This window comes from Rhinolophus hipposideros, assembly GCF_964194185.1.
Source record: "Rhinolophus hipposideros genome assembly, chromosome: 16".
In the NCBI taxonomy this organism is placed as follows: Eukaryota; Metazoa; Chordata; class Mammalia; order Chiroptera; family Rhinolophidae; genus Rhinolophus; species Rhinolophus hipposideros.
The window spans coordinates 48875429-48897841 of record NC_138062.1 but is presented as its reverse complement, the minus strand read 5'-3'; the positions used below and the strand labels follow the sequence as shown (position 1 = coordinate 48897841).

The 22413-nt window shown below is 48.0% G+C and overlaps 1 protein-coding gene across 11 annotated transcripts in view; it reads left to right on the top strand.

The window, feature by feature from the left end:
* Positions 1-11776, top strand: part of EPS15L1 (epidermal growth factor receptor pathway substrate 15 like 1) — an 87468-nt gene extending 75692 nt beyond the window's left edge. For 3 of the 11 annotated variants that reach the window (XM_081077304.1, XM_081077305.1, XM_081077296.1), the window contains one exon: positions 11115-11751. In XM_081077304.1, coding sequence (XP_080933430.1) covers positions 11115-11261 — 147 coding nt within the window. In that variant the 3' untranslated portion in view covers positions 11262-11751. Of the gene's footprint in view, positions 1-5195; positions 5397-5515; positions 5597-5878; positions 6262-11114 lie in introns of those variants that run through there. The other 8 variants (XR_013995182.1, XM_081077299.1, XM_081077298.1 and 5 more) reach the window with 7 other exon arrangements.
* The last annotated feature ends 10637 nt before the right edge of the window (positions 11777-22413 follow it).

Sequence of the window (22413 nt, the reverse complement as noted above, 5' to 3'; positions counted from 1 at the left end):
TCCATGACCTCTGACCACCACAGACATCTCCCAAAGGATGGAAAACACACCCGTTGTGGGGGAGCCTCATGGATAATAGTAAATATTTGTTCAGCTTTTCTCAACAATTCAGAACCAAACCTCATCCTGTTCCTTTCAATGCATTAAGCAGATTTTCTTAAAATTCGGTAAATATTTTTAGTGGAAAATCTCAACGCTCTGATGGTGGGACCTCAGATTTTATCTGCGGGGCTGTGCTACTTGGCACGGCTTTGATCTGCCGCTCACCTTCTCGGTGTGCAGCAGTGAGCGCAGGGCTGGGTCTGCAGGACTCCTCACCTGCAGGCCCGTGAGATGGTCCTGGGTGACCTTGCCTCCCACGGCCCACCATAGTGGGAGCCAGAGGAAACATGGCTTCGTGTTCTGTAGCTTTTACAGTAAAAAGTTGCCAAATGATTATAAATGTGAAGGGTTGTGCCCTGGACAGGCTGTATTCTCTCTTCCTTCCCACGCCCCCCCAGTTGGGGGTGTGGGAAGTGGGAAGGGAGGAGCAAAGGGAACGAGGAGTGCCCCTTCCCCAGCCACAGCTCTCCTGTGTGGTGTGACTCGCAGAAGCCTCGTGGTTGTGTGGGCGTCCCGTATTGTGTAGGACGGGTGACACTTTTGTGGGGGTCCTGTGTTGTATAGGATGGGTGACAGTTGAGTGGGAGTCCCAGGTTCTGGGGGATGAATGGCAGTTGTATGTACATCCCGTGTTGTGTAGGATGAGTGACAGTTGTGTGGACACCTCACGTTGGGATAAATGGCAGTTGTGAGAACGTCCTGTGTTGTGTAGGGTAATAGCTGAGGTGGGGCAGCTGTCCTGACCACAAACCTTTGTTTTTTATTTTTTTGTTTTGTTGTCTTTGTATAGATCGCTCATCTACAGAATTGCGTTTTCCAACTGCAGCCCTGAATTTTTATAAGCAGAACCCAGCAAGTGTTTGGTTGGGATGACTACTATACACGTTCACATGTATTTTTGATATTTTTGTGAATCAGATAACATTGAGATCCTAAATCACCCAAAACCTCGCACTCGCCTCCTAAGTAAATTTCGAACACGAGAACCCGCCTTCTTTCAGAGTTCTCAGTGTTCACATTTTTTGAAACTTGGGGTGGGTGTGTGTTTGTGTTCCGTTGTTTTTCCCATGAGCTAGCTCTCGGGGACCTTTCCCCGCCAGGGTTTCCTGAAAAGCGTGTTGGGAAAAGCAGAATTGGGAGTTTTGCTGCCCAGCAGCTTGTTCTGGAGTCACTGCCTTGGCCCCAGCCACTTCGCCGATCCCAGCCCGGGGGGCTCTCGAGCCTCAAGAAGTTAAGAAATAGGAGAATTAAAGACATTTAACCAAGGGTGGAGCCGGCCACCAAGTTTTTTTTAACAGCACACACTGTGGTAAACCATCGGGTTGATATTGTTTTTGCTGAAGGCAGTCCTGTGTGCGGTTTCGGTGCACCGCTTGGGTAACTGTTGAAACTGCTGCGGTTTGAAATAAGCCCTATTTTGCCTTTTCTTCAATCTTGCGTCCCTCTCCTCCTGTTCATGAAAAACTCTGAGTGTTGGAGAATCACTGTGGGTACCGAGTCAGCAGCCAGTAGCCCCCAGTGGGGTCTCTGTTTATTGTGACTTAGGTCATTGTCTTTTGCTACGCTAAGGAATTGGTGGTTCCGTGAGCAGAAATCTGGGGATGGGACACCAAACCGTGCGTGCCAGGCACCATCCTGGTTAGCTCTTGTACCAATTTGCTCAAGATTTTTGTTCCCTTCTCTGAACCATGCCTCAGTCCTGATCCTTCCTTTCTCATACCGTGAACAGTCATAAAACTGTGCCGTGCGTTTGCTCAGGGGCACGGAGGCAAAAAAGTTACTCTGTCACGTTTAAGATAAGCTACACCTCAGAAAAATCGGAAAAACAATGAAGGAGTTAGCAGAAGTGGTTACATAAAAGTAGGAACTAGACCCAGAATGTTTTAAAAGTGCTGCTGCTAAAAATAAGTGAGGATGCAAAGGGAAGTTTGCGCCGTCCTGGCAGGCGTGCTCCGCAGAAAGCAGAGTGTCAGCCGAACCAGGAACGCCCCCGATTTTGCAAGTGTCAGGTCCAAATAATTCAGCTTCATGTCGAAGCACAAAAACAGACAACCGAGAAAAAACCGTTGTTTTTTTTTTTTTTCCCCCTCTGAAAACAAGAGCAGTTGATGTGCCCTGGTTTCATATTAACACAGTCATGATTTCTAAATAACAATGGTTTCGGCAACAGCAAAACCAGGCATGGACAATTCTTGATGTGAACGATGCTTTTCATCATCTCTTTGCTTGTCAGAAATCTCAGCTTCAAATCCCAGCAGGCTGGATTCTTAACATCCCCCTCCAAGAAAAAAAAAAAGGAATTAAAAAAAAACACCTCCAAACCAGGGGAGGAAATTCTTCATAATTGAAAAGAAGAAAAAAAGCACAGAAGTGGGTGATGTATTTGAACACGCAGACCCCTGGCTGGGGTTAGCCAACATCTTTATCCTGCTCAGATATCTGCCCTTTGTGACCAGACCCTGCAAGGAATACTCCAGAAATCAGCTGCCCCCCTGGACTTGCTCCCAGAACCAGGGGCTGTGCCTGCCCTGGGGCTCTCAGCCTGTCCTAGTGGCTCTTACTTTTTCCCGTGTTAGAATTCTGCTGTTTGGTCCATCATCATTTTAGTTTTGAGTAAAAAACAAAAATAGCCCAAGAGTGCAGCAGTGAGTATTGCTGTTTCTTGCCAAGAAGGGAAGCCCCAATGTCCTTTATTTCCTCCTAGCTTCCCAGAGCTGTTCCCCCAAAGGGCTTTGAGAACCTCAGGAGGGTCCAGTCCACGAGGACCCCCCAGAGGGCTGGCCAGCACCAGTGGTGGGGTGGGATTTACTGGCACTTGCAGTGTGTGCTGAGCTCCACCACCCACATGGAGTTGGCCCTCAGGGACCCTCGGGTGTGCTGGAGGCTAGACCAGGACAGAAGTCAGTGCCATGGGAGGTGAGCAAGGTAGTGGGGGAGCCTGCAGGGGAGGAGTGAGCCCTGCTGAGGGTGTGGGGGGAAGGGAGAGGCGTGACAGAGACTGGCTGGCTGGACAGTACACGGTAGTCAGGATGGTGGAAGTCGCTGTGGACAGGAGGCCGGGGTGGCCAGGTCACAAGGTCAGCATCTCTTCCCTGTGTGACACAAGTCTGCGTCCCTATCCCTCTGGACACTGTCCCCCAGGGCACCCCTGCCCGTGGCTTTGGGGGTCCTCTCACATTGGCACAGTGTACAGATGAGGGCCCGTCTCTCTGGGCCCAAAAGTGGCTGTAGGTTGAGAGAGAGAGAGAGAGAGAGAGAGACAGAGAGAAAGAGAGAGAGAGGGAGAAAAGCACACACACACACACACACACACATACACAGTGTCTTTGTATGAGAATACATGTGTGTATTCACAAGCAAACCTCAGGTAGTTTCATCACCTGGGGTTTGGCGCTTTCTTCAGGGCAACTCTTCCAGGACTTTAGGGTCTGTGAGCCAGCCAGCCACCCCATGAGAAGACTTGCTGCATGTTCTCACCTGGGGGTGACACCTGTCACCCTCACACGTGCCCCTGCTCTGCAGTGGGGAAGGGGTGCATTGGGTTGGAGGAGACTGGATGGGAGCCAGAGCAGGGAGCTCTTAAGACGCTGGGTAGGGAGCCTGTGGAGAGGCCCGGGGTGGGGGGATACCCAAGTGTATCTGAGCACCTCTAGCAGAACGGAGCACCTCTAGCAGTCAGGGCCCTCAGTTTCCTTCAGGGTCCACGGGGTGCCCCGCTGGCCTGACTTCCAGGAGGTGGAGCTGCACTGGCTTGGCTCCCACTCCCAGGGGCCTGGAGCTTCCTGCAGCCTCTCAGGACCTGGTCCATGTGGCGTGCTGACCGCCTACCAGGCATTGGAGCTGTGTGCCCTCTCCATGCCAGGGGGATGCAGTTTGTTTGTTTAAAGCCAGATAATATTTTCAGCCCTGCTCACCTTATGTTCTCCGTCCCAAGTGCCCAGCTTTGTTGTCATGGATGAAAGCAGCCACAGAGGACCCATAAATGAAATAAGGCACAGCTTATTGGCGTTGGTGTACCATTAAAACATGACTTAGTAAAGTAGCCACCCCTCACTCTCCACACAGGGCAGCCCCCCCTTTAACACTGTGTGAGCCTGCGGGGGCTGCCAGGACTAAGTGCCGCAGACTGGGTGGCTCACACAACAGACATTGTCTCCCGGTCTGGAGGCGGGAAGTCGGAGGTCAGGGTGACGGCCGGGTTAGTTTCTCCTGAGGCCTCTCCTGGCCTGTAGACGGCTGCCTTCTCCCTGTGCCCTCACGTGGTCTTCCTTGTGTTTCTGTGTCCTGATCTCTTGGAAGGACTCCAGTCACACTGGATCAGGGCCCACCCATATGACCTCATCCTAAGTTAATCACCTCTTTAAAGGGCCCATCTCCAAATACAGTCACATTCTGAGGTCCTGGAGTTGAGGACCTCATCATAATAAGTGTGTGGGGGGGCACAATTCATCCCACAACAACCCCATTTCATGGATTGGGAAACTGAGGCTGAGCAGGCAAGGCCTAGCAGAGTGATTGCTGTGCTTCTTACCATCTTCCAGGGGTACAGCTGGGCCTGCCCTACTCCCTGCCCCAGGGCTGGGCCGAAAGTCCTGAACACAGGCACCAGGGGACAGTCACAGGGGCTTTCCCAAATGAAGGCGTATGAGTGGGGAGTGCATTCTGGGTGGAGGGACCAGCAGGAAAGAAGCCCTGGCTTTGGGAGCTCGGGGACAAAGGTTCCGCTCAGGCTCTGGAGAGCTATTGGGATGTGAGATTGGGCAGAATCTGCTGTGGGCTGTAGGGGCCTTTAGGATTCGTCACGGGGGGCAGGGGGAGCATGGGCCCCTCTGTTGAATGAAGCTTCATTCATTGTGGCCCTGCTATTGGAGTAACCTGGCCCACAAATCCGGCAGATTCCCAAGTCTTGTCAAGTGGGACCTCCTGTTGCTAAGCAGGCCTGGAGAAGTGTCTGATTCCTTATGGAATTTTCTGGCAGGATGGCAGGACTTGTTGGCAGAAGCTGCCTGTCCTCAGGCCACACCCCCCAATTATGGTCTCATAGTCTCGTTTCCCTCCAATTCTAAACACCTCTCTCCCTCGGCCCCTTTGAGATCGGCGTTACTGGGACCCAGGCATCCTAGAGCCACCCTCTTGGCAGGAGCCCAGAAAGGCCCAAACCCTGTCCTCGGAGCCACCAGCACCAAAGGGGCAGAAGCAGGAGCTGAAAGAATTTACACCCCAAGACAGCAGAGGGGCATCTGTCTAGTGAGATGTCGCCAGACCCTCACAGCTAACACAGCTAACTACACGAGGTGTGAAATGAGTCCCCCCCTTTTAATTGCAAATACCCCTGACCTTTTTTGTTGTTGTTGGAAGCTTGCTGTGTATTTTTCTGCTCAGCCATGATTTTTGTTTGTTTGTTTTTACTCAGCGTGATAGTGAATGTTACCACACTGAAATGAATCGCTTTGAAACATGCCTGCATGTAAACTTTTTAAAGACAACTATACATTTTAGCCGTGGTGAGCAGGGAAGAGAGGGGAGTCATCTGAAGTGGTTTTCTGGTATCACCCACTGCTAAACCTGGATAAAGCAAGAGATCCAGCCATTCCCCTACCCCCTGGAGTCCGTCCCACTAGTGAGCGGCATTCCAAGTTTTTCCAAAGAGGGGAGAGGGTGACCCAGTGGGCGCTGACCCCCCCCAGCCTCCTCAGTCAGGACTCTGTTCTGTCCGTGGTCAGTAACTTGTATTTCTTTTTTTCTCCCTTTTTTTTCTTTCTCCTAAACTTTCCAGGTAAAAGTACACCCGTAAGCCAGCTGGGTTCTGCAGACTTTTCCGACTCCCCCGACCCATTTCAGCCACTGGGGGCTGACAGCAGCGACCCGTTCCAAAATAAAAGGGGGTTTGGGGACCCGTTTAGTGGAAAAGATCCATTTGCTCCCTCCTCTTCAGCTAAGCCTTCTAAAGCCTCTTCCCTGGGCTTTGCAGACTTCACCTCTGTAAGTTGAGTTCGCCGCCGCCACCATGCCACCCCTCCCCCTCTGCTTGCAGCTTCTTTGGGGCTATTTTTTGGCTTATATCCCCTGGTACCTCATGCCATCACCCATGTTATTTATTCTGTGCTGCTGCTTTCTGTAAGAAAAAAATACCATTTCTCAATAAAAAAGAAAAAGCGCTACGGTTTGGATACTCTGTGATAAGGGCACGTGTCCTTCCAGCGCAGTGGCCCAATCTGTCCGTCTGTCTTTCCCGGTCGACTCTGTCTTGTTTCTCTCACCCAGAGGCTGTTGTGTTCATTGATTTTTGGAAGCCGAGATGTCAGTTGCTTCCAAAGAAGGAAAACAAGATTATAAAAGTTACATTAGGGTCTCTGTCGCCAGAAAGGTCTCTGTGCAAGAATTCTGATGGTCCCAACCCAATGCATTTTGAACTGAAGGACTGGGCGGGGTGCATGAAGCAAAAGCAGTTTGGTTTTGTGAAAACTTTTATTTCAGTTACCAGCTTCAATGAGAAGAAAAATCCAACCTAGAACAACCGCTCTGAAGCTCTGCTCTTTTGCCAAAAAAAAAAAGAAAAAGTCCTCAGAAAGCTATTTAGCAAAGTCAAGTGCCTTTTCAGAAGCTAATCCTGGGATTTTGAAAGTCTGGCTTTGTTTTCTCGGTGCTAAAAAAGATTCCAGATTATAAAACGCTGTCACTTTCGGGTGTTTTCAGCACCCTCATCAGTACCCAAACATCTTGTTCTCAGAGAGCTTCAGTTTGTCTTCCCAGAATCGGTTTCACTGTTGTGTGCCCGTGTTAAAAAAAAAAAAAAAAAAGTTTTCTTAGTTCACATTTGCCAAGTACCTTGTTTCCTGGTTAGGTGTGACATGCATTATTTATAGATGCTTTGACTCCTAGAATATCCGTCTTAAAACAAGCTCTGCCATATCTGTGAACGGCGATCCATTTCAGATTCCCCTCGTGCCCAGCTATCCTGGGGCTTCCTGAAGCCACCAAGGCGCTGCCACGGTCCTGCCTGTTGGCAACCTGTAAATATTTTACGACTGCAGTTAGCTCGGTTTTGTTGACAGCCCGTGCATACTGTGGATGTGTACAAATGGAGACCTTGTTAATAAAAGCCAGAAACAAAACCCGCTTTATCTACAGTTTCTTGAATAGCATGGTGTTTGTTTTTCGGTGGAAAAAATATTAAATGCTGATGAAAAAAATAGAGCCATTCACACGACTCAGGTAGTCTGTTTTGGGCAGGACAGAAGGGTGAGTGGATTTGAACGGCAATTTGTAGAAATGACTGTTCTCTTTCTGAAATGTATAGTTCTATTTCCTGTGGTCTGCCCCCCCTCCCCTCCCCCCTTCCCATCCTGACGGCTGGTTTTTGGAGAACATTTAAAAAAAAACACAAAAACACCTAAGGTTTCAAGCTATCACTGAGCTCCACACTTCTGGTCATTCCAGAACAGTTGTTAACTTTAAGTTTAAAACAGCCCCGATGTTTAATCACCCTCATTTCCAGGCAGAGAAATCGGATTCTGCCCAGTCAAGTTTGCAGCCCTGCTTTCTGTTTAAAATCAACTTTCCCACTTCAGATGCCCCAGTTTTTCCAGAGGAAATCTGTAAATCAGTGAGATTTGGCTCCCTCTGATGGGATGGGGTGCAGGAGAGGCAAGACACCTGACTGGGTTGATTTGTCACCCTTGGTCATACCATCGTCCAAAAACATGGTCAACACTTGCCCTCCCTCTGGGGATTCAGGATGTCTTTGTATCTTCATGGTGTCCGGGGGGTTAGCACATTAGCCCAGGGTTTTGAGGTTCACTGGACCTTGATCTGTGTGCTAACTCAAAAAAGGCCAAAGTTGCTTCCTCTGGTTTGTGTATTTCAGCTCCCTCAGTAAACGCTGAGGGGTTTAAGTGCTCAGCACACTGGCCACGTGACTTTCAGATCAGATATTCTCAGTGCCTCCAAGACGTGTGCCATGTGCAAAGGCAGCTTGGTCCGTGCTGGAGTTAGGGATGCCAATGTCGCACACACCTACACAGTCCCCCGTTGGCGCCCTGGCTATGCTGCCCTGGGACCCTCTAATTTACGAGCCCCAAGTTTCCTTCAATGGGTTACTTGTGCTTGTTCATGGCAAACCTTTCTGAGCTTTCTTGAAAAACCAGCCTTTCTGTCTCAGGCAAATGTGTTTATTAGGAAGTAGCGTTTATGAGTTAGCAAAATGGCCCTTTTTTCCGGAAGTCTGCACTGAGCACAGAACAAATGTCAGATGGGATAAGTTTTGCGCCGGGGAGTGAGTTAGATGCAATGTCAACATCAGAATAGGTGAGTTAACAGGAAGTTGTTAGAAGTGTCCCCTTGGGCGATGCGGTGGTGGTGCCATTGGATGTGTTGGCACAGGTGTCGGTCCCCAGTGAGGAAGGTGCCGGGCGCTTCGTGTGCAGAGCCGTCTGAACGCTGACCCGTAAATAGTACCGCCCAGCGTCCGTCCTGAGCCGCTGCCCTCGGCAGGAGTCTGGGAAGCACGGCATCCCCGTGCCCTGCAATGCCGCAGCCCCATGACGGCACAAGAGTGACGCAGAGATGAGAGCTGCCCACAGGTGACACCTACAGGTCAGAAGACTAGCTAGAGAGTGGCCCTGTCAAGGTGTCTCCACCAGGGACCAGAAAGGATTGGGGGCTGATCTCAGACCCAAAGACCCCCTTGCTCCAGTTTTCTCTCTTGACGTTGCCGTCCGCCATGTTGCTTCAGTGCGTGCAGACCGATGCTTGATGCCAGTCTTCACGCTGGGGCCTAAGCTGGCCTTGCACCAGTTCACTCGGAAGGTTTCCGGAACGTTCCTGTCAGTGTGCTTAATTTGAAAACACAGACCCTCGAGCAGGCGGCTGTGCAGTGACATTCCGAGCCCTCGGGCTGAGCAGAGACCGTCGTGTGGCCTCAGCGCATCCCTTACCCCCTCTGGGCCCCCCTCCTTTGGGTGGCAGGCGTCGGGGTCTCTGTCAGCTGAGCTGTTCCCTCCGCTGCTGTCAGCAGGACCCTGCAGTCATTTCCACCGGCATTTGTTATTTTTTCCTTATTTTTCTCCTAATGAGGTATTGGAAAATCCCCACAGAGTGGTGACGGAGCTTATCTGTGACCTGTGGTGGAAACACGAGGGGTGGGGACCAGTTTTCAGGGAGACCCATTTGACCCCTGAGCATTTTTCTGGGCAGTTTCTCTAAGAAACCAAGACTCAGCCTTTCCTCCCTGGACCAGGCTTCTTCACGCTGACCCACCACCTGTCCCTGCCCAGCTCCCTGGGCCAGGTGTGGAGAGGCCTCCTGGGCTGTGTCACCTCTGCCTCCAGGCCACCTCTGGCTCCGGACCAGGCTCCCTCCGTCCACCCCTCCCCATGCCCCTGCCCAGGTTCCCCACCATTTGGCCCCATCTCATCCCTATATCAGCCATTAAGCCGTGGAACATTCAAAAATTGCCAATTCGATCACCTCACTCACTGACCCAGGGAGCCCCAGAGAGGAGGTCTCAGCTCCTTTCTGGGGCCCATAAGCCCATGTCGGTCCAGTCCCTCCCCACTCTGTCCTGGCAGCACAAAGGCTGACGTTTGGCGCTTTCATACCCAGAGCCATAAACAGGTGGGCCCTGGAGGCCCAGGTACCATGCTGTACCCCAACTCTGCCTGTAGTTACAGCTGACACCCCCCCCACCCAGACCCAGGGACAGTCCGGCCTTGGTGTCCCCAGCTGTCGGAGGAGCCCCTCTCCTGGGCTGTCATTCAGACTGTGTGTGTGTGTGTGTGAAGAAGTAGCTGTGAATTCCTGTTGAGCTTCCTTTCCCGGCGCCCCATGGGATCTGTAAGGGCCTCCACGGGAGCCTGTGTCAGATTGGAATCGTCTGTCTGTCTGTCTGCTCCCGAGGGCACCTGTCAGAGGGCTGGCCTGCCTCTTTATCTCTGGTGTCACCCAGTGCTTGGCAGAGTGCTGGCCACAGTCGGTGCTGAGAACAGAGATGCTGGCTGGGGGAGGCCAAGGCCCTGAACAGGCCACAGCTTCGTCGGGGCCCACGAGGCAGGAGGCATCTCACCAGGAGACGGAACAGAGTGACTGGGGACCCCGGGGGGACTCGTGCCGGGAGCAGAGCATGTGAGATCTGACTCTTCTTTTCTTAGAGCTAAGGGACCTTGAATGGTTTGAAATCACCCATCTCGGGATCAAAACCATTCCTTCCCTTGTTTGAAAAAAAGATATTTTTTGTCAAAATGAACCTTTTGGACAAGGATCCCAACAATGAAAACCTCATGGACTGAAGGCAGCGTCGGTGGCAGGGCGCCTATGTTTGAGTCCAAGGTGGCTCTTAGCGCGTCCCGGAGCTGGGCTGGTGGGTGCAGATGCCACTTGTCTCTGCACTTTTGGCCTCCCGGACCCTTACACGTTTGGAAATCAGAGAGCTGTTGAAGCCAGACTGCAGTCCTAGCGCCTGTTGCCCAGCGTCAGCGGCCTGCCATCGAGGCCCAGGCTTTGCAGGCTCGCCCTCCTGGCTCCGGGGGTTCAGCGGACCTCTGCTTCTCGGCTGCTTTCAGAGATGCCCTGCCGACCCCGAGAGGAGGCCATGGGGGCTTTCCCTCCCACCCTCATGAAGTCTCATAGACTCAGTCTTGGGGGATTGTTGGAGCTCTCTCAGTGTCCCCACATTGATGTGTCTCATTGCCTGCTTCGGTTCCCTGCAGGGGACGGGTGACTAGTTTCTCTGAGGTCCAAGGTGGCGGATAAGGTCAGACTCAGACTTGCTTCTCGTGCATGTGACCCCTTCAGACTGGAGGTCAGGGCTGGGGCATGGGTGTCCTTTCCCCGCCCCCAGCCAAGACACAAGCTTTGGCTTTTTCTGGTCTTTACCCCCCTCCCATGCATCCCAGCGTTGTGGTTCCCGGCGTCCTGCCCACCTGCAAGGCCTTTTTCCCATGCCTCCCCTACCCCCGCCTCCAGCAGCTGCAGCTCCCAGGCCATGTAACCCAACCTCCATTTTTCCTTTGCAGTTTGGCAATGAGGAGCAGCAGCTGGCATGGGCCAAGCGGGAGAGCGAGAAGGCGGAGCAGGAGAGGCTGGCACGGCTGCGGCGGCAGGAGCAGGAGGACCTGGAGCTGGCCATCGCGCTCAGCAAGGCTGACATGCCCGCTGCCTAGGAAGGGCGCCGACCGCACGCGGGTTGGAGCAGGACGGCTGTGGGGCGGGTTTCCGTAAGGACAAAACTCCGAAGTCTGCACACACACACACACACACACACACACACACACAGACTCACACTCAGTGGTCCCCATTTCACATGACATGTCAAGGACTCGCTGGGCAGAAGGCTCTGGGTAGCTCATCACGGGTGAGACAATGTGGCTCACCCTGCAGAATGGCCCAGGAAGGCGCAGGCCAGGCCACCTCAATCACCTCTCCACTGTGACATCCCTGTCTGGTGACAGTGCCCCACCTGGAACGAGCAGAGGGAACGTGGGCTGTCTCCTGGCCGGATGGCCCCTGCTCAGCGTCACCCAGAGCACCGGCGCCCAGGACACACCGCCCGCTGCCTCCCCAACCTCCCTTCTGAGATACACACCCTGGCGATGTATGCATTCGTTGTATAAAAATTAAGTTTGAATGATTAATATAAAATATTTTAATACAAAATACAAGAATCTCTTTTTCATTTAAACATCGTTTGCCTTAATGGTCACACATGGTGTCACAGACGCAGACCAGCCCCACGGCGACGTGGAAAACCAAGCTGAGTGTTTCTGTTTAAACCCTAAGTGTTTGAGTCGACTCCGGGGCCACAGAGAAAGCCAATTTGGAAGTTTTCAGATGTCACCCTGTCCCCAGAATGCACAGTGCGCAGCCCTTTGACACATCACTGCTATTTCAAGAGACTGCATACAGTTCACTGAGGCCTGGTCTCCATGAGGCGCGAGGCCACAGGGGGCAGTGTCTTCCCAGTATGAACTCAGGATCAGGGGACCAGGAGAGCTTTCCGCTGAGGCACAGCCGAACTCCCCTGGGACATCCCAGAAGTTCGGACTTATAACTGTTGGGACCTCAGGACTTGCTGAGGACATTGCTTACTTGAACCTGCTTTGCTTCTTTGTTCCCAGGCAGACAAGACATCATAGGCCAACTTCTCTCGGAAAAAGATGATAAAAACTTGAATCTGAGTGGCCTGATCACAGCCTTAGAACAGCCTTTATCCAGAGAAATGCAGTGGAGAAGCTCCAACCCCTAAACCGTGCAAGAACGGGGCAAGATGCCAACACCAGGGCTAGATAGGCCCAGAATGCTCCAGAATCAGCCTTTACTGGAAATTGCGGGGCACATAGACCCACCCAGCCCCTTCTGGTCGAGTTAGAGCCTAGAAACCCTTTTGAAAAGTTCCTTCTCAGTGAGTTGTATGTCTGGGTCCTGGTCTCTGCCTTCTCCCCTTCTTTCCCCAGGTAGGGCAGGGCTGTCAGTGACCCCCCCACCCAGCTCCTGCACACAAGCTCTCCGCCTCCTGATTCCAAATGCTTAATCCCAGCCAGGAAATCATTCTGAGAGAGGTACAGCTGGCCCTCCTTATCTGCGCGGGTTCGGGTTCCGCATCTGTAGGTTCAATCAACAGCCAATCGAAAATATTAGGGAAAAACTGTGACACTGTTGCGGATGTGTTCCATGTAGCTACACCTCTGTATCTGTACTGAACAGGTAGGCTTTTTTCATGTCATTATTTCCTAAACAATACAATATGACAGCTACAGCATTTACATTGTATGAGGTGTAAGTAATCCAGAGCTGATTTAAAATATGTGGGATGATGTGCATAGATGATATGCAAGTACTGGGCCGTTTTACAAAGGGACCTGAGCATTTGGGCATTTCGGTACCCTCAGGGGTCGTGGAACCGATCCCCCGTGGATATTGAGGGACCACTGTATTTATTTACTTGTTTTTGCATTTTAATAAACTTTATTTTTCAGGTCCAGTTTTAGATTCGCTGAAAAATCACAAAGAGACCACCAAGAGTTCCCATGAGCCCCTCACACAATTTCTCCTATTTTTAACATCTTACTTTTGTATGGTACATTTGTTATAATTAAGGAACCAATAGTGACATTATAAATAATATTAGTGTTATAAATAAGGAAGCTTTATTAACTAAAGTCCATACGTTATTGAGATTTCCTCCGTTTTTCCCTGATGTCCTTTTTCTGTCCCAGGATTCCACATGACACTTAGTCATCACCTCTCCTTCGCCACCTCTGTGCTGAGATAGTTCCTGAGATTCTCTTGGTTTTGATGACCTTGACAGTTTTGAGGAGAGCTGATCAAGTCTGGTGTAGCTTGTTCTCAAGTGAGATCTGTCTGGTGTTTTCCTCATGGTTACCCTGGAGTGACAGGTCTGGGGAGAACTCAGAACCAGGAGATGGGGAGAGCTTTCCACTAAGACACAGCTGAATTTCCCTAGAACATCCCAGAACTTTGGACTTAACTATTGGGACAACCTCTCGTCCCATCTTATCAACACTGCATGTCCTCAGCACGATTGACCACTGCTGGTGTCGACCTCCATCACCTGGAAACAGATTTGTTCTTGAAAGACAGCATTTCAGACCCAGGTATTTTGTTACACAGACTTGTCTCTACCGTAACCTGTGAGATTGAAAGGAAAGCATACATTGAGGTTTACAACAGATTTAGGGGTATGTGGAGATCAACAGGACAGCCGGAGCCCTGGGTAGTGTCTTGTCCAGGTTATGGACAAAGGGCTACTGAGGTTCTGGAGGGGATGAGGTTCCCCGGTGCCCATGAGTTGTCAGTACAGTAAAGGGGTTCTGGGGCCTGGTGCAAGGCTCATGAGCTTCCTGACCTGTGAGGTGTCCCTGACCTGTGAGGTGCCCCTAATCCTCTCTGGAAGAGTGAGCAGCTTCCAGAATGTGACTGGAAGTGATTCCTAAGGCTTCCTCCTGTGGGGGAACCACCAGAATAAATCCAAAAGCCCTGTACTATGTGCCCCTTCTTGTCACAGCCATTTGGGGAAGGTACCACGTCACTTCTCTCCAAGGTGGTCACAGCTTTCTACTTGAACATGACACCCACACTTGTTCATTTGGTGAAAACCTCACAGTTTACAGAGCAACTCAACTTTCATCATTTTATTCTAACCTCAGAGCAGCCTCGTAGTTGAGGAGGGTGGAATGGCAGCCCATTTTCCTGATGGGAAAACTGAGGCTCAATGGCTGCAGTCATTTGCCCAGAGTCCCAAAGCAAGCCAGCGGCCGTGGCTCAGCATTTGGCTGGTCTTAGAAAAGCTATGTTTCTTGTTGCTTACTGCTTCTTTACATATCCATTGTACCCAGAAAAGTCACAGAAAAAGGCTGTTTATGTCTTGATCATACATTGAAATGGAAGATCATACATTGAATTGAAGATCATGCAATAAATTGAGTTGAATTGAATTGAATTGAATTGAGTTGAATTGAAGACCAAACAATGAATTGAAGGAGTTTTTACCCAGGAGGATGGGATGGACTCCAGGTAACCTGCCAACCCCTGAATGCACGCTTATATACTTTCTTTGTTTTTGTCCATAACTTTTTCATCTGATTCTTAGAGTTTCCCGGACTCCCCCCACCAAAAAGGTTACCAGTTTTTAAATCTTGTTTCTTTTTTCCTCAGCCATCCATATGCGGACACACTGACACACACAGATCTGGTATATACATAATCCCCCTCCAATTGACTAATCCCTCCCCACTTCCACAGGCTCTTGCGACCTCTTCCTTCGCAGAGAACACTCACACCTTTCCTGTAAAACAGAGAATCCAGTTTGAAAAAACATGTGTTATGAAAATCTCCCACCATAACAGCAGCAAGAAGAGTACAATAAACCCCTCCTCATCCATCACCCAGCAGCAGCTCTCATCCCGATTTTGCCACTTTCGCTTCATCGATCCCTTTTTCCTTTTCACCTCTTGGCAGACACACCTTAAAACAATTTAGTTGTAATGTCATTTCACTTGTCAATGTTTAAGTACTTGTCACTAAGAAATGTGGACACCGTCTCCTAAAACCACCATGCAATGATCACACCTAACAAAATGAAAAGTAACACCCTCTTTCCATCAGTCATGTCTTCAGATGAACAGCAACTTTTGATTTTGTAATTTAATTTACAGCCCTGCTGGTTGGAAGCCTTTCTCCCCTTAGGAGGTGCCGTCCCCCGGCTCTCACCCTGTTGGGCTCCAGTGATGAGCTCCAGCTGCAGTTGGACCTGACCCTCGGGCCCAGGATACCTGGTCTGCGCATCATTTTGGAAAAAGAATGACTGATTATCTGAAACTGACTCCACGTAAACGACATCATATCTTCAAAGCCAATTTCATTTAAAAGGACACTCTAATCCTGGAACAGTTGTGGAAAGCTATTTTTAAAACAGGAAGCATCTGAAAAACAAAGAACCTGCCTCTTGAAATAATGGAGTAAATATTTCTGCCCCCTTATCAGATCTGGTTCCTTTGAAACACCGTCCTTTTTTTTTTTCTTCCCCCAAATTTCCCCAGTCCAAGTCACCAGGAGCTGTACAAATTGTGTCATGGGCCGTTGCTGGAAAAATATAAAGGGAAATGGAAATGTGATCCTTATCGCAAGCTTATTCCAAAGAAATTACGTGATGTGAGCTTGCATGGTTTGAGTTGTGTTTATGTTTAGTGGGTCTTTAAATATCTCTTTGATTTGCTTTCTCGTGGCTGTGCTGTGTGCACACTCTGCTTCATGACCTTGGGCACACTACCTAACTGCTCGGGGCTTAGTATCCTCATTCGACCAGTGAGGTTGGACCAGATCACCAGTGAAGACTCTTCTAACTCTAAAAGTCCTTACGATTATTATTCAAGGCTCTAGAAAGGCACATATATTAGGATTTGGAGTAACATAAAAGAAGATGGAGCGGATGTCATCTGTGCTGGCCTCATCTTTATTTCACATATTTTGTCCACATATAGACAGCACTGTTGTATTATAATCAACTTGCTAAGAGAGTGATACTTAATAATTCCAACCACTAAAAAGAAAGGATAATTATGTAACATAATACATGATACAGGTAATATCACTACAATAGCAACCATATATATATTATATGGTTATAAATTATAGATTACTAATATATAATTATATATATAATTAACATTGTTGTGCACCTTAAATTTACACAATGTTATATGTCAAATATATTTCAATTAAAAAACATTTTGTCCATTCTTGATAACCATTTGATAGCTAGAGGAAAAATACCAGTTTAAATAAATATATCAGTAATATAAATCAACAATATATATTATATCAATATCAATACTATGTAATACAACAATAATATAATTATATGAACTTTAAAAACTTGTATGCTATAAGAAACACTAGTTTAATAAATGGACAAATCTGAGACTTTCCCTTGGTTTTCCTATGCTAACCTTCAAAGGGTGAACGCCCTCTCCGAGAGCCAGAGGACTTTTAGAGATAATAGCCTACAATGAATATTGTTCCTTTATACTGACGGACAAAGGGCAGAGTTTCCACTCCAAGAGCCAAAAAAAAGACCCAAGGCAAGAAGTAGCCATTGTTGAACCGTAAACACACTTTTTAAAGGAAGTGGGGTTCCTGGTTCTAAGAGAACAATATGGTAGACCAGAACTCTGGTTCTAGGTCCTGAGATAAGAGACCAAGGGCTTCCTTCTCCTCAGGGCGACCAGAGATGTCACAGAGTTATGCAGAGGCTGTGGGGAGGCTGGAAATGGCCGAGTCCTAGAGTCAAACTGAGTATAAGTAAATCCAGCTCCCTTCTTGATAGCGGGTGACCTTGTGGAGTTCATTTCATGTCTTAGAGTCATTCTTCCTCATCTGTCAAGTGGAGTTAATCCCATCTACTTCTCAGGGCAGTTGTGTGGACCCACAGCAATTCCGGCACATTCTAAACACTCAAATCAGGTACTAAAAACAGTAGTAGCAGTTTTTTAAATTACCAATTGTGGTTACAAGAAACACATAACATAAAATTTACCATCTTAACCATTTTTAAGTGTGTATTTCAGTCATGGCAAGCATATTCACATTGTTGTGCAATAGCTCTCTATAATTTTTTGCCTTGCAAAACCGAAAGTTTATCTCAACTCTCCATTTCCCCCTCGCCCCAGCCAGTAGTAGCGGTTTTTGTTATTACTGATTCAGATGGTTATTATTAAAGCGATGGCTGCTATGATAGTGAGTGCTTCGCGCTTTGATAGTAAGGCTGATATATTCTAGTTCTACTACCCAAGAACATGCTGAGCTATGGCTCTGTCTATATTAAATAAGCGATTACATTATTCCTCGTTATAGGAGTCTAATTCTAAAGGAAATGGGCATAGGCTAGAGGGGAGGCAGGAGGCCAATACCAGCCACTAACTTTCTGTGCGATCATACAAAGGTCGTGGGAGAGAAGGGGGCTCATGTGTACTGAGCACCTTGTATGGACCAAGTCAATGATTGGCCACCATTTGGGAAAATGGCGGTTGTGTCCAAAATCAAGATATTGCCTTTAATTCAGAGGCTTGGCCAGGGGACTTTCCACTTGAGAGGGATAGTTGCCATTGCCCTTCTGTGGCACTGCTGGACTGTGTCATGAGCTTGTCACTGCTTCCACAGTGATTATTTTTATAGCTGACGATGAAAATTACTGGAAATGGCTTGGCATTCAGGCATAGAAAGTGCCTGCATTTAAACTTGAGGAGTTGGAGTCTGTGAGCCTGGGATATGGGTAGCTCTTCTGGCCCTTCCAGGTAGGTAATAGATCCCTTCCAGCTAGGAAAAATTCCAGGGCCCCTCAGCCTCCCTGAGGACCTGTTCTCTTAGGACATCTGTTTGAGGCCACAGAGTTATCATGTCTTGTATCATGGTTCCCCAGCCAGCCTGGTCACCACCCGACCCCCCACCCTGCCCCAGGGAAGGCCAACAGGGGGAGAGAATTCTCTCGTTTTCCATTCCACTTACTTGAGTTGTATGAGCCTCTCTCTCTCTCTCTCTCTCTCTCTCTCTCTCTCTCTCTCTCTCTCTCTCTCTCTCTCTCTCTCACTCTGCCAAGCATTGACCAGGCCAAGGAAGATGGTTCAGTTGATGGAGGTTCCTGATGACGGAAACCTGATTTTCAGTTGTGTGTGTCGGGGGGGTCTTTTCAGACATAGAGCACTTCCCTCCCTTTGCAGACAGCTCTCTGTCCCCCAGCCCCATGTCCCAGCTTGGGAGGAAACCCTGTGTGTGGCATTGTTTGATATTTTGACCTCTGGACATTGGCCATATTTCTAGCAACTCTTTCTCTATCTTTGCCTCTCTCACATCCATACCGACGCCTTTGAACCCTGTTTTTGTGCACCTTGTCTTGCTGACAGTGAACCCCAATTTCTGGGCTAGCGCCATGTGTATTCCCCAAGCTAAAATTCTTTAGATGTGAGGTTGACCAAATGAGCAGGTGTTTTCCATCGGTCGTGGCCTAGGTCGCCTCCCCATGAAACAGACCAAGTCCCCTTTCGGGCTGCTGTGCACTTTCTTGGGGGACACAAAGACCCCAGACAGATGGGAGATGTTGGCAAGGCACTGAGACTGGGGAAGCTATTTCTATCTGGCCTTCAGAGAGTGACTGTGGTGGCCGTGAAACCAGATCGAGCAAATTCTTTCCACTCTAAGTCGATTAAACAACAGAAGAGCCATTCTTGCCAAGTCACCTCCCTCAGATTACCTGAGAGGCTGGGATCACTCTCCAAGCCCTGCGGCCTGGGGCATTCCTTCCTACGGTTTGTCATTTATAACTTTCTCCTGAGAGTCTCAGAGAACTGTACCAGGTAGATCTGCTACACTACATTTCTTCCAGAACCAGATGCCCTCAAATGCAGTTGTGTTTCCAGAAACAGGAGACGCTGCCAGCAGCCAATTCTACTTTGAATTTGAGTTAATTCAGCAAACTTTTAGTGACACTCATTTTGTTCTGGACCAGAGGAGAGCAAACTTTCTTTAAGGGGCCAGAGAGTAAATATTATTGGTTGTTAGGGTGTCACAGACAGTCTCTGTAGTAATTACTCAAGTCTGCCATTGTAGCACAAAAGCAGCTTTACAATACATGCCAATGAATGCTTGTGGCTGTGTACCAATAAAACTTTATTTACAAACACAGTTAGGGGGTCGTTTTTGGATCATAGGCCATAGTTTGCCACATCAGATCTAGTGCCTGAGCTGAGTCCTGGGGAGGTAGGTGGTTGTGAGCCAGACATTTTCTCTGCCCTCGAAGAACTCCAGCTGAATTTATTTTCTTCATTAGGGCTGAACAATTTCTGATTTCTGTGTGATTGGATTTCTATCTCTAGGGAGCGGGTGGTATTACTTGGAAACATAAAAATTATTTGCTATATTGAAACATAAAAATTATATTGCTATATTAAACCAGAGGTTCCCTTCCTGTTTCCCCATAATTTTACAGTCAATGTGTTGAAGAGGAAATTATGTGAAATAAAAGCAGCTTCTCCTGTGAATCTAATGATAATGTCAACACCACTGAATTTTTTTTGATCCCCCGCTCTTTATATCAGGGCCCGTCTTTCCCATCTATTTTCAAGGCTGACAAATGCATGGGCTGAAAAGAATTTTTTTAAACCCTAAAGTGGGAAAGCTTTTGTTTTCTTGAAAATCACTCACGCACCCAGTTATACACATTGCTACTGTATTCTCTGTAGTGTTACCTAACAGAACGGAAGAAAGTGTTTGAACTACATTCTTTCTGTGTGGCTGGTGGTAATATAATGATCCAATGTTACTGACAACATAGTAAATGTGAAATTAGTGTTTGGGATTCCGAGAGGCTGCAGATTAGTTCTTTGTTGTTATGTTTGATTTTTCAAATTTTCCTTCCTCCCTTCCATCTTTCCTTCCTTCCTTCCTTCCTTCCTTCTTCCTTCCTCCCTCCATCCCTCCTTCCCTCCCTCCTTCCCTCCTTTTCTTCCATTTATTTATAAAATTGTGGTAAAATACACATACGATTAAATTTACCATCTTAAATATTTCTAAGTGCACAGTTCAGTGGCATGAAGTACATTGTTGTACAACCATCACCACCATCCATCTCCAGAGCTCCTTTATCTTCCAAAACCGACACTGTCCCCATGCAACACTAACTCCGCTCCCCTCCCCCAGCCCCTGGCACCACCATCTACATTCTGTCTATGAATCTGACTCCTCTAGGGACCTCATATAAGTGGGATCACACAGTAGTTGTCGTTTTGTGTCTGGCTTATTTCACTGAGCATCATGTCCTCAAGGTTCATCCATGTTGTAGCAGGTGTCAGAATGTCCTTCCTTTTTAAAGACTGAATAATATTTTATTGTATATATATATATATATGTATATACATTGTATACATTGCATATGTGTATATACCATGTTTTGTTATCCATGACTCCCTCAGATGAATTTTATTTTACAATCACATTCACAAAAAGAATTTCATTAAAAATAGCAAAATTTTACAATTGAAGCCCCTATTCCTCATTGCTTCTTTTAAAAAATCATTTTTTGAGGTGAAATTCACATAACATAAAATGAACCATTTTAAAGTGTACAACTCTGTGCCGTTTAGTATGTTCACAGTATTGTGTAACCATCACATTTATCTACTTCCAGAACATTTCCATCACCCCAAAAGAGACCCTATTCCTATGAGCAGTCACTTCCCATCCCCCAACCCCTTCTGTCTCTGGATTTGCCTGTTCTGGACATTTCATATCAATGGAATCATACAACGTGTGGCCCTTTGTGTCTGGTTTCTCTCCCTCAGCATCATGTTTTCAAGATTCATCCACATTGTAGCGTGTTAGTGCTTCATTCCTTTTCACAGCTGAGTAATTTTCCACTGTGTGAGTGGACCACATGTTTTATTCATTTTTTGATGGACAGTTGGGTCCTGTCTACTTTCTGGCTATTAGGAATAGCGCTGCAAGGAACATCCCATTTGTTTCTTAACCAAACAAGCCAGCAACAATAATAAAGCAATTGTGAAAAGTTTTCCTCCAGGCAAAAATCTTTTAGGGTCCCTCCCACTTAAAAAGGCACCCATGAGCTAGAGGGTACTACGCTTAGTGAAATAAGTCAGACAGAGAGAGACAAATACCATATAATTTCACTTATATGTGGAATCTAAAGAACAAAACAAACAAAAAACATAACAGAAATAGACTCATAGATACAGAGAACAAACTCATGGTTGCTGGGTGGGAGAGGGGTTGGGGGGCTGCGTGAAAATGGGGAAGGGATTAAGAAGTACAGATTGGTAGTTACAAAATAGTCATGGGGATGTAAAGTACAGCACAGGGAATATAGTCAATAACATTGTGATATTATTGTGCTGGTGGGTATTAGACTAATCGGGGGGGTCACTACATAAATTATATAAATGTCTAAACACTATACTATATACCTGAAACTAATATAAATAATATTGAATGTCAACTGTAATAGAAAAATTTTTAAAATAAATATTAAAAGAACAGGAGGTGTGTAGCACAGATTAAAAAAAAAGATACCCATGTGATGCCCATTTACACTTGAAAAAACCCCAATACAAGGCCAGGTCCTACAGTGACACTGTCTCTGAGCAGAAGTCACCTCAGAGGCAGATAGTTGCTGGTGACACTGGGATTGTTGTGGCAGCCCCCCCACCCCCAGTCCCATTTCTCAGTGACAAGTGGAATTAAGTAGAATGCGCAGGCTTACTCCTTCAGAGCTGTGCCATCTCTCTGTTAATAACAGCCACCATTCATTCAGTGAATGCCCACTGTGTGCCAGGCATAGTGCAGACCCATCCATCAGAGACTGCCCCGTCAAGACAGCCACTCACAAGCTCTTTTTGCAGAGGAGGAAATGGGGGCTGAGATTCCAAGTTCACCGTGGTGAACTCAGGAGGAGCTCAGACCTGTCCTATGTCTCCAACCCCTGTCCTGTCAATCGCCAGGGCTGCCCCTGTCACCAAGCACCCAACTCCTGGCAGGCAGGGTAGAGCCGGCCGCGGGCTCCTGCAGTGAGCCCCACAGGAGCAAGGCAGAGGGTTGGTGGGAACCGACCGTGCTCGATGGAACAGCCACCAAGTTCTGAAATGAGAAACTCTTCCTTCGACAAACCTTCCTATGACTCAAAACGAACGGATGAGCCCCCACAAGCTGGCCTAAGTCACTGGGGCTGTGTTGAGGAAATGAGACATCAGGATGTATTTGAGGTTTGGGGTTCAACGGAAACACACCAGGAAT